Here is a 13,410-nt window from a genome sequence, read left to right as displayed (position 1 = left end):
TGCTCTTGACTGAAAAACTAATACAGTAGCTTTAATAAGAATCAGTGTATATTATATAGTGAAGTCTATGTAGTGTTTTATTTTTACATTTATTCATTCAATTTCATACTTAAATGCTGCTGTACTGCTCTGAGCTGCCAGTGTAAATCTTTATATATATTTATTTTATATTATACAATACACTAGGAATGTGTACAAGGGTTTTTTTAAAGTAAAGTTTTAAGTTTAAGTAAGGGTTTTCAATTCTTTTAAGGAAAACAAAGAAAAAAAAAAGTCTTTTTTCTCCTTAACCTCTTGCTGTTCCTGTCGCTTAAAATAGAATAGAAAAAAACTGATGTGACAAGCCATCAGAACCGAACCGAAAACTGTGGTTAAAAACCGAGGTATGTATTGAACCGTGGACTAACTGTATTGTTGCATCCCTAGTTCATACCATATAGAACATACTTTTTTAGTGGTCGTGATGTATTTACTTATTCTATAAGTACCGACTCGAGAGAGTATGAGATTTCGGACGATGATCTGAGGTCTGGATAGAACATGAGGGTTCTTGACTCAGTTTTAAAGAACACATAAGGAGAAATGATACTTTCATTTTTAACAGGTTCTCTTCCTAGTGATGATGAATGCTTATGAGCTGTTTAATACAATTTTGAATTGAATTGAAACTAAATCCATGATCAGAGCTAGCCTATGAAGCGTCTGACGTCGACCTTCATTCTTGAGCCAGCTATTGCATCTTTAATTTTGGATATATATGCATGAAAAATTTAACTAGTCACATCACTTATAGAAATATACTTTTCCTGTGATTGCTGCATAACACACAATAAGCTCAAATCGGATTAAGTGTGTGTGTTGCTGGACTGGTAGCATGACAACAAAGTTGGACTTTTTTTTTTTTTTTTTTTAAACCTAGCCATATTCTGGACAATTGAGAGTATTTTTTTTAAATACTTTCTTTAATCTGAGCGGTACAAGACTTGGCTACTTTTCCTAAATTTGCCACCTGAACACACACACCAAAAAAATTTACTCGATTCTACAATGTTAAGTGCTTGGGGAAAAAAACAAGTCCTTAATCCCGCCTTCGTGGACAAAAATTGGCACCCATGGGAATAAATGGAAAAAACTGTAATCCTGAGCATATTTTTTTTAATTGTCCAATAGAAATCAATAAATCCAACACAATGCAGATCATACATACACACAAATGAAGGCACACACACACACACACATCCACAAAAGCATTGCATTGAATGAGCCTATAACCGAGTGAGTTAGTTTTTTATTTTTGTCAAATAAAAAGTCACTCACACATACACAAACAAAGAAATTAAATGAGCCAATAACTGCGCAATTAAAAAAAAAATGTGTTAAAACATTGGTTTACAGAGTTCAGCCCATTTGCAGTCATTGAGTTCTATTGCCATCTAGTGGCTATTGATATTGTAGCTTTAAAAAGAAATTAATACTATCAAAGGTCACCAAAGTCACCACATTTTTAGGTTTTGGCTCTCTGGACTTGCTGAAATTGTTTTTTTTACTGAAGTTAAAGAAATAGAACATAAAAATAAGCATATTTTACATACAAATATGGTACTTTTAGAGGTAAATAAATACATTAATACCTATAAATTGATAGAATTAATTTGATCAAAGATGGTGATATAACATTTATAAAAAACAAAAATTGGAATCTCACTTGTGACCTTCATGCCCAAATGTGTCCACGAAGAAGGGATTAAGGGCTGTAAATGCGAGGCTGGGTTGAGGGTTAAATTAATGCAAGAGAATCTCAAAGCCCTTTTGCAGTGTTGGACAGCCCTTGCCCTTTCGCTCCTCCTCCCCTGCCAGTGCTCGAGTGACCTTCACTGAACCAGCTTCACAAAGGGTTTAGCTTCACAAAATAAGCTCCTGGAGGATGTTTTACAAAGAAACTCTAATAAGAGCAAAGGTTTTTAAAACAGGTAAGCCAATATTGCACGCTAATATATATATATTGTTTTTTGGGAAATACTGTAAAAAGAGCACTGTTTAAGAAATAGACTTTTCTGTATGATGTATCTAGGTCTGTTTAGTAATTTGACTGTTTAATGTGCAAAAATGACAGTTACACTTTATTTTAAGGTGATGTTGTTACAGTGTAATAACACAGATATTACATGTACTAACTAACTATAGGGTTAGGGTTTAATTTAGGGGTAACACTTTATTTTAAAGTGTCCCAAGTTTGTTACATGTAATTACTCTAGTGATAACTGTAAATGATGCATAATTGCAAGCAACTAATCCTATTGTAAGTGCACATTGTTTACTAAAACTTAATTATAGCTACTAGACAGTAATAAGGACACCTTACCATATAGTCTAACTGAGTTAAGTGAACTTGCAATTTAAGTACACTATATGCACACCAAGTTAAGTGAACTTGGCAATTTAAGTACACTAAATGCACACCAAGTTAAGTGAATTGGCAATTTAATTACACTATATGCACACCAAATTAAGTGACCCTGGCAATTTAAGTACACTATATGCACACCAAGTTAAGTGAACTTGGCAATTTAAGTACACTATATGCATACCAAGTTAAGTGAACTTGGCAATTTAAGTACACTCTATGGGCACCAAGTTAAGTGAACTTGGCAATTTAAGTACACTATGCACACCAAACTAAATGAACGTGGCAATTTAAGTACACTATATGCACACCAAGTTAAGTGAACTTGGCAATTTAAGTACACTATATGCACACCAAGTTAAGTGAACTTGGCAATTTAAGTACACTATATGGACACCAAGTTAAGTGACCCTGGCAATTTAAGTACACTATATGCACACCAAGTTAAGTGAACTTGGCAATTTAAGTACACTATATGCATACCAAGTTAAGTGAACTTGGCAATTTAAGTACACTCTATGGGCACCAAGTTAAGTGAACTTGGCAATTTAAGTACTCTATGCACACCAAACTAAATGAACGTGGCAATTTAAGTACACTATATGGACACCAAGTTAAGTGAACTTGGCAATTTAAGTACACTATATGCACACCAAGTTAAGTGAACTTGGCAAATTTAAGTACACTTTATGCACACCAAGTTAAGTGAACGTGGCAATTTAAGTACACTATATGCACAACAAGTTAAGTGACCCTGGCAATTTAAGTACACTATATGCACACCAAGTTAATTGAACTTGGCAATTTAAGTACACTATATGCACACCAAGTTAAGTGAACGTGGCAATTTAAGTACACTATATGGACACCAAACTAAGTGAATTGGCAATTTAAGTACACTATATGCACACCAAGTTAAGTGAACGTGGCAATTTAAGTACACTATATGGACACCAAACTAAGTGAATTGGCAATTTAAGTACACTATATGGACACCAAGTTAAGTGAACGTGGCAATTTAAGTACACTATATGCACACCAAGTTAAGTGAACTTGGCAATTTAAGTACACTATCCCCCGGTTTCACAGACAATGCTTAAGCTAGTCCTAGACTAAAATGCATGTTTGAGCTGTTTTAACTGAAAGAATCTTGCACTGACAAATCTTAAAATATGTCAGTGGCATTGTTTTGTCTCAAGATGCACACCAGTAATGTTTTTTTCTTGGGCATGTTTATAAAAGTTACTTAAATGTCCTAATTGAACTAAGGCCTAATCCTGGCTTAGTCTAAGCCCTGTCTGTGAAACCGGGCCTATATGCATACTAAGTTAAGTGAACTTGGCAGTTTAAGTACACTATATGGACACCAAGTTAAGTGAACTTGGCAATTTAAGTACACTATATGCACACCAAACTAAATGAACGTGGCAATTTAAGTACACTATATGCACACCAAGTTAAGTGAACTTGGCAATTTAAGTACACTATATGCACACCAAGTTAAGTGAACTTGGCAATTTAAGTACACTATGCACACCAAACTAAATGAACGTGGCAATTTAAGTACACTATATGCACACCAAGTTAAGTGAACGTGGCAATTTAAGTACACTATATGCACAACAAGTTAAGTGACCCTGGCAATTTAAGTACACTATATGCACACCAAACTAAGTGAATTGGCAATTTAAGTACACTATATGGACACCAAGTTAAGTGAACTTGGCAATTTAAGTACACTACATGGACACCAAGTTAATTGAACTTGGCAATTTAAGTACACTATATGCACACCAAGTTAAGTGAACTTGGCAATTTAAGTACACTATATGGACACCAAACTAAGTGAATTGGCAATTTAAGTACACTATATGGACACCAAGTTAAGTGAACTTGCAATTTAAGTACACTATATGCACACCAAACTAAATGAACGTGGCAATTTAAGTACCCTATATGCACACCAAGTTAAGTGAACTTGGCGATTTAAGTACACTATATGCACACCAAGTTAAGTGAACTTGGCAATTCAAGGACACTATATGGACACCAAGTTAAGTGAACTTGGCAATTTAAGGACACTATATGGACACCAAACTAAGTGAATTGGCAATTTAAGTACACTATGCACACCAAGTTAAGTGAACTTGGCAATTCAAGGACACTATATGGACACCAAGTTAAGTGAACTTGGCAATTTAAGTACACTATATGAACATCATATTATGTGAACTTAAATCTTTAAGTGCACTATATGAACACCAAGTTAATTTAACTTGGCAATTTAAGTGCACCATATGAACATCATGTTAAGTGAACTTAAGTCCTTAAGTACACTATATGAGCACTAATTCAGTTCATGTTCATGTAAACAAAACAAAAACCTGTGAGGTAATCTGTGTAATTGTGATATGTTTTTACATTATATGCACATAGCATAATGAAGATGAACACATTTGTTCAGAAAATGAACCCTAATGTGTTTTTATGTTTCAGGTTATTAGTAGCATGGTGACGCATCTATATCTAATGGCAGAAAGTAACAGGACCAATGAGGTTGCAGAACTCATCTTGTGCAATAATGAAGCAGAGATTTATGATTGCAATCAATCCGATCCCTCGAGATCTCAGAGCCCAGTGCCGCTGACGGACGCCTGGCTGGTCCCAGTGTTTTTCACCCTTATTATGTGTGTAGGCTTGGTGGGGAACGTGTTGGTCATCTACGTCGTCGTCAAAAACCAGCAGATGAAAACGGTTACAAACCTCTACATAAGTATGAAGGATTTGTTTGTCAGAATATCATGTAAAGTGCTGATCACATTGTTTTACTGAACGATCTTTTTCTCTTCAGTTAATCTTGCCACCACAGATATACTTTTCCTGGTTTGTTGTGTTCCTTTCACTGCCACTTTATACACTCTTCCTAGCTGGATATTTGGGGACTTTATGTGTCGGCTGGTCAATTATCTGCAACAGGTGAGAGCATTTTTAGCATGTTTCATTTTTCTATGTAGGAGAGTGGAAAAATGACATATTGTAAATAAAGACCAATGAGATGAATCATTACAACAACATCTTATTTGGGCAGAAATCTGGGAAACAGTCCTGAAATCCAGACTTAAAGGGATAGTTCATCCAAAAATGTAATTAATTCTGTCATTAATTATTCTCACCCTCATGTCATTCCAAACCCATAAGAGTTTCGTTCATCAATGAGGTTCATTCTCGTGCTACGCATCACGCTTGAGCTTCAGAGAGAACCAATGAGGTTCATTCTCGTGTTACACATCACGCTTGAGCTTCAGAGAGAACCAATGAGGTTCATTCTCGTGTTACGCATCACGCTTGAGCTTCAGAGAGAACCAATGAGGTTCATTCTCGTGTTACGCATCACGCTTGAGCTTCAGAGAGAACCAATGAGGTTCATTCTCGTGTTACGCATCACGCTTGAGCTTCAGAGAGAACCAATGAGGTTTATTCTCGTGTTACACATCACGTTTGAGCTTCAGAGAGAACCAATGAGGTTCATTCTCGTGTTACGCATCACGCTTGAGCTTCAGAGAGAACCAATGAGGTTCATTCTCGTGTTACGCATCATGCTTGAGCTTCAGAGAGAACCAATGAGGTTCATTCTCGTGTTACGCATCACGCTTGAGCTTCAGAGAGAACCAATGAGGTTCATTCTCGTGTTACGCATCACGCTTGAGCTTCAGAGAGAACCAATGAGGTTCATTCTCGTGTTACGCATCACGCTTGAGCTTCAGAGAGAACCAATGAGGTTCATTCTCGTGTTACGCATCACGTTTGAGCTTCTGCGAGAACCAATGAGGTTCATTCTCGTGTTACGCATCACGTTTGAGCTTCAGTGAGAACCAATGAGGTTCATTCTCGTGTTACGCATCACGTTTGAGCTTCTGCGAGAACCAATGAGGTTCATTCTCGTCTTACACATCACGTATTACCTTGGTAATTGCGTAGGGTCAGAGTTCTCAGATTTCATCAAAAATATCTTCATTTGTGTTCTCAATGGACACAAGTCTTAAAACTACACTGTGATATTTTCCCCCATCTAGTGGTGAAAAGGTATATGACCATCCAGTGAATATTAGTTTCTGTTCCTCTCAATTCCGATTTCGTTTTAACTCCTACGGTGGCCGATTTAGTCCAAGATTAATATGGCTTCCAGTTCGACCTCGTCCACATTCGACACGGTGCCATCGAGTGTTAAAACGCGAAAGGTGAAGCTTGAATTTACGGGCCTGTCCCTCTTTGGCAAGATGGAGGGGCAAAACATGGCGACCGGCATTCAAACCCCTCACCCGTATGTATTTTCAATGGCATATTATAAACTTACGAGAATACTTTATTACTTGAAAGAAGTAAATATACATTAATGAGCACATATTTTTTTGAAAGAACTAAGTGTTTTTAGCTAAGAATAAACTAAAAAAGTTACACAGTGTAACTTTAAGTAATTAATGATAGAATTAAAACATTTTGGTTGAACTATCCCTTTAAAGGAACACTCCACTTTTTTTGACAATAGACAAATTTTCCAACTCCCCTAGAGTTAAAAAGTTGAGTTTTACCATTTTCGAAATCCATTCAGCTGATCTCTAGATCTGGCGGTAGCACTTGTAGCATAGCTTAGCATAGATCATTGAATCTGATTAGACCGTTAGCATCTCGCTCAAAAATGACCACAGAGTTTCGATATTTTTCCTATTTAAATCTTGACTCTTCTGTAGTTACATAGTTTACTAAGACTGACGGAAAATGAAAAGTTGTGATTTTTAGGCCGATATGGCTAGGAACTATACTTATAATCAAGGAACTTTGCTGCCGTCCCATGAGTGCAGCGGCGCAATGATATTACACAGCGGCTGAAAATAGGCTAACTTCCGTCAACATAAGCAACGTGACAACCTGCTTGCACAGGGAGCGTTCTAGCTGGGGACTATATTCAAACGCTGTGTAAATATAGAAAGTCTTTGGTAATTTTTGAGTGAGATGCTAACGGTCTAATCAGATTCAATGATCTATGCTAAGCTATGCTAAAAGTGCTACCGCTAGATCCAGAGATCGGCTAAGTGGATTCGAAAACGGTAAAACTCAACTGTTTAACTCTAGGGCAGATGGAAAATGAGCCAATTTTTCGGAAAAGTGGAGTGTTCCTTTAAGTTGAAATGGAACTTAGTTTTAAAAAAAGGCATTTATAACTGAATGAGATGAATGGCCACGTGTTGTCTATACCTACAGTATGCTGGATGTGGAATCTAGTTTAGTCCTCTAAGCAGTGTCTTTGAATGAACTCACAGGTAACTGCACAGGCGACATGCATCACTTTATCTGCAATGAGTGTCGATCGATTTTATGTGACCGTCTACCCACTCCAGTCTCTCCATCACCGCACACCACAGATGGCTCTGACTGTATGCACCACTATTTGGATATGTATGGAAATCATTCCAATCAGTTTAAGTACAATTCCAATTATAATTTCTTTTGACATCTCATCTTATTGTAGTTACACACTCTTAAAAATAAAGGAGGTTTTCACAGAGGTGCCGTTTTTGGTTCAGTGATCATCAGTGTTGCATTACAAGTAACTTGAGTTACGTAATCAGATTACTTTTTCAAGTAACTAGTAAAGTAACGCATTACTTTTCAAATTTACTACAAAATATCTGAGTTACTTTTTCACATTTATTTGACTGACAGCTCTCCTGCCCCCATGTTGAGAGAAATCGAGAGTAAGTGCAGAGGCGTGTGTGTGAATGCGTTATTGTAGTACGCGAGCATGTGAGCATTTATTCATCTCACTTGCGCAATAAAGATTCAGTTCTCCTCAAAATTAATAAAATCAGTCAAATGCAAAATCAGAGTACTATGCAAACCTCGAATATATACATGTTAAATAAAACTAATATTTGTATGCATTTAATCTACCATTATTGACTAATGTCGTGCTGCTGACCTTCGATGATTCAGTTAAACCATGAGCAAATATTACTAGATTTTTTGTTTTTATTGGACTTTTTTCTCCTGCATCCTATTCTTCCATTATCCAGAATGGCAGCACATTTTTACCTCAGCCTGAGGCTTATTATTTCAATCTTGGTATGAAGAGGTCTTTGCATTTGCACAACAAAAGGAATTTTTTATGCTATTAAAAAAAACACAAAAAAAAACAAGCCCAGCTCAGGTGAGAAAAAGTAACGTAAAAGTAATGCAAAAGTAACGTAACATTACTTTTCTTAAAAAGTAACTAAGTAACTCAATTAGTTACTTTTTAAGGGAGTAACGCAATATTGTAATGCATTACTTTTCAAAGTAACTTTCCCCAACACTGGTGATCATTTCATGAAAGAACCATTTTTTTCTTAGTGTGAAGAACATTTTAGTAATCTAAAGGTTCCATCGATTCCTGTTAAGAACCTTTATTTTTAAGAGTCTATGCTAAAGTGACTAGCAGGAATAGTCCATTATTGTAATTTCTTGGAGTTTATGATTTTGTACTGTACCCGTTTGGGTTATTTTGGTTTGAAGGGCTTTTATTTTCATACTTTTTATTGGCTGTGGTAAAATAAATGATTATATTTATATGTTTTCATTCAGATTCTCTGCTGCTTTCAGTGCCGATCGCGTTGTATCAGCACACAGAGTCTTCGTTCTGGTTTGGTCCACAGACGTACTGCACAGAGGCCTTTCCCTCTCTCATTCATAAGAGGGCTTACATCCTTTACTCCTTCTTGGCTGTTTACCTGCTGCCTCTGATCACCATCTGCATGTGTTATACTTTCATGCTCAAACGCATGGGCCAAGCCACGGTGGGACCTGTTCATGGCTGTAACCAGGTACAGGTGTTTTTGGCAATTTAAGTACACTTGACATTGACACCAAGTTAAGTGAACTTAATTCTTTAAGTACAGTATATGAACAACAAGTTAGGTGAACTTAGCAATTTAAGTACACTATATAAGTTAAGTGAACTTAATTCTTTAAGTACATTATATGAACACCAAGTTAAGTGAACTTAAGTAGAATCTACATAAACACACAGTTAAGTGATCTTAATTCTTTAAGTACTATATGAAAACCAAGTTTAGTGAACCTAGCAATTTTAGTTCACTATATAAGTTAAGTGAACTTAATTCTTTAAGTACAGTAAATGAACAACAAGTTAGGTAAACTTAGCAATTTAAGTACACTATATAAGTTAAGTGAACTTAATTCTTTAAGTACATTATATGAACACCAAGTTTAGTGAACTTAAGTAGAATCTACATAAACACATAGTTAAGTGTTCTTAATTCTTTAAGTACTATATGAAAACCAAGTTTAGTGAACCTAGCAATTTTAGTACACTATATGAACACCAATTTAAGTACATTTCACAATTTAGGTAGTCTACATGAGTACCAAGCTAAGTGAACCTAATTCTTTAAGTACACTATATGAACACCAAGTTAAGTGAACTTAGCAATTTAAGTACACTATATAAGTTAAGTGAACTTATTTTTTTAAGTACACTATGGCCCGGTTTCACAGACAGGGCTTAGACTAAGCCAGGATTAGTCCTTAGTTCAATTAAGACATTTAAGTAACTTTTATAAACGTTCCCAAGAAAAAAACATTACTGGTGTGCATCTTAAGACAAAACAATGCCACTGACATATTTTAAGATTTGTCAGTGCAAGATTCTTTCAGTTAAAACAGCTCAAACATGCATTTTAGTCTAGGACTAGCTTAATTATTGTCTGTGAAACCGGGGGTATATGAACAAGTTAGGTGAACTCAGCAATTTAGGTACACTATATAAGTTCAGTGAACTTAATTCTTTAAGTACATTATATGAACACCAAGTTAAGTGAACTTAAGTAGAATCTACATAAACACACAGTTAAGTGATCTTAATTCTTTAAGTACTATATGAAAACGAAGTTTGGTGAACATAGCAATTTTAGTACATTTCACAATTTAAGTAGTCTACATGAATACCAAGCTAAGTGCACCCAATTCTTTAAGTACACTATATGAACACCAAGTTAAGTAAACTTAGCAATTTAAGTACACTATATAAGTTAAGTGATCTTAATTTTTTAAGTACACTATATGAACAAGTTAGGTGAACTCAGCAATTTAGGTACACTATATAAGTTCAGTGAACTTTATTCTTTAAGTACATTATATGAACACCAAGTTAAGTGAACTTAAGTAGAATCTACATAAACACACAGTTAAGTGATCTTAATTCTTTAAGTACTATATGAAAACCAAGTTTAGTGAACATAGCAATTTTAGTACACTATATGAACACCAATTTAAGTACATTTCACAATTTAAGTAGTCTACATGAATACCAAGCTAAGTGCACCTAATTCTTTAAGTACACTATATGAACACCAAGTTAAGTGAACTTAGCAATTTTAGTACACTATATATGAACACTAAGTTAAGTGAACTTGGCAATTTAAGAACAGTTTTAAGGCACTGACATATTAATTGAATTACACTATATGAACACCAATTTATGTAAACTTTGCAATTTAAGTAGTCTACACGAGTACCAAGCTAAGTGAACCTAATTCTGTAAGTACACTATGTGAACACCAAGTAAAGTGAACTTAATTCTGTAAGTACACTATATGAACACCAAATTAAGTGAATTTAGCAATTTATGTAGTCTACGTGAGCACCAAGTTAAGTGAACTTAATTCTGTAAGTACACTATGGCCCAGTTTCACAGACAAGGATTAGATTAAGCCTTTGTTCAATTAGGACATTTAAGTAACATTTATAAACGTGCCTTAGACTTTCAGTTAAAACAGCTCAAACATGCATTTTAGTCTAGGACTATCTTAAGCCTTGTCTGTGAAACTGGGGGTATATGAACATCAAGTTAAGTCGACTTATCAATTTAAGTAGAGTCTACATGAGCACCAAGTGAACCTAATTCTGTAAGTACACTATGTGGACACCAAATAAAGTGAACTTAGCAATTTATGTATTCTAAAAGAGCACCAAGTTAAATTAACTTAATCCTGTAATGAACAGCAAATTAAGTGAACTTATGTAGAGTCTACATGAGCACCAAGTTAAGTGAACTTAATTCTCTAAGTACACTATATGAACACCAGGTAAAGTGAACTTAACCTAACCCATTAGTCAGTTAAATTGGGGGAACAGGTTTACTCCATCAATTGAATGCAGTCAACTGATTAGGTTTTCGGTATAGAAGAAAATGTTATATATAAGCCAAAATGAAGCCTAATTTGTCTGCGGGTGCTCTTTGTTTTCCAGCTGCAGACACCAGCAGAACGGGTCGAAGCTGTGCGAACAAGAGTGTCCAGAATGGTGGTTGTAATGGTGCTGCTGTTTATAGTCTGCTGGGGTCCAATTCAGATCCTGATTCTCCTACAAGCATTCTGTTCTGAAGATGTCAGTCACAGTTATACACTCTACAAGCTAAAGATCTGGGCTCATTGCATGTCCTATTCCAATTCCTCCATAAATCCCGTGATCTATGCCTTCATGGGAGCCAACTTTAGAAAGGCCTTCAGAAGTGTGTTCCCTCTGATCTTCAAAAGGAAAGCAAGAACCACCGAGCCGCTCCCCACATATAACAGGGAGATGAACTTTCTTTCATCCTGACCTCAAAGGATGTTTTGGACAGCATGATTATACCCTTTAAGGACAAAATCAATAGCACTTGATGAAGATGCCCTCTGACCAATCTTATGGGACTGAAAGGTAAAAAGGCCAAAATTATGTGATTCAGGGGTTTTCAAACTGGGATCCCCAGAAGGTTCTAAATTTCAGAGAGTAAAAGGATGAAGCAAAAATGGATAAAGTCTAACAAACATTCGAACTGTTGTACTTTCTGTCTCCTTTCTTGCCGTATACACACATTCCAGAATTGTATATGTTTGCTTTTTATCTTTCTAGTGAGTTGTTCTCACTTTGTCTCACTCACTGGGGTTGTAAGGCGGTATTCTTAACAAAGTACGTATGCTCCTTACATAAAATTTTTGGTGAAAGTTGCTTATACAAATAATTTTTAATTGAAAATGTTCTTCTTGAGGTTTATGCATCCAACATTATATAATAGATTTAAGAGTTGTTGAGTTGAGTTGTTTTAACTGAAAAAAAATATGTCAGTGCCATTGTTTTGTCTCAAGATGCACAGCAGTAATGTTTTTATATTTATATAATCTTTATAAAAGCTATACTTGAACTAAGCTCTGGAGGAGAGGGAACCAGGGTGTTTGTGGCAGTCACCCAAGCCCACCAGAGGCCTCTCTGGGCGGGTAAGAGAAGCTGGAGGAGAGGGAACCAGGGTGTTTGTGGCAGTCACCCAAGCCCACCAGAGGCCTCTCTGGGCGGGTAAGAGAAGCTGGAGGAGAGGGAACCAGGGTGTTTGTGGCAGTCACCCAAGCCCACCTGAGGCCTCTCTGGGCGGGTAAGAGAAGCTGGAGGAGAGGGAACCAGGGTGTTTGTGGCAGTCACCCAAGCCCACCTGAGGCCTCTCTGGGCGGGTAAGAGAAGCTGGAGGAGAGGGAACCAGGGTGTTTGTGGCAGTCACCCAAGCCCACCTGAGGCCTCTCTGGGCGGGTAAGAGAAGCTGGAGGAGAGGGAACCAGGGTGTTTGTGGCAGTCACCCAAGCCCACCTGAGGCCTCGCTGGGCGGGTAAGAGAAGCTGGAGGAGAGGGAACCAGGGTGTTTGTGGCAGTCACCCAAGCCCACCTGAGGCCTCGCTGGGCGGGTAAGAGAAGCTGGAGGAGAGGGAACCAGGGTGTTTGTGGCAGTCACCCAAGCCCACCAGAGGCCTCTCTGGGCGGGTAAGAGAAGCTGGAGGAGAGGGAACCAGGGTGTTTGTGGCAGTCACCCAAGCCCACCAGAGGCCTCGCTGGGCGGGTAAGAGAAGCTGGAGGAGAGGGAACCAGGGTGTTTGTGGCAGTCACCCAAGCCCACCAGAGGCCTCTCTGGGCGGGTAAGAGAAGCT

General features: G+C 37.1%; 1 protein-coding gene across 1 annotated transcript; it reads left to right on the top strand.

Moving 5' to 3' along the window:
• Positions 1–4,816: 4,816 nt before the first annotated feature.
• kiss1rb (KISS1 receptor b) lies at positions 4,817–13,210 on the top strand. The gene is made up of 5 exons (XM_079813874.1): positions 4,817–5,177; positions 5,256–5,380; positions 7,723–7,858; positions 9,023–9,261; positions 11,708–13,210. The coding sequence occupies exons 1-5, from the start codon at positions 4,892–4,894 to the stop codon at positions 12,056–12,058; spliced, it is 1,137 nt and encodes a 378-aa protein (XP_079670000.1). The 5' UTR covers positions 4,817–4,891; the 3' UTR covers positions 12,059–13,210.
• The last annotated feature ends 200 nt before the right edge of the window (positions 13,211–13,410 follow it).

The sequence above is a fragment of the Gobio gobio genome (genome assembly GCF_949357685.1).
Source record: "Gobio gobio genome assembly, chromosome: 4".
NCBI lineage: Eukaryota > Metazoa > Chordata > Actinopteri > Cypriniformes > Gobionidae > Gobio > Gobio gobio.
This window is presented reverse-complemented; position numbering and strand designations above follow the sequence as displayed.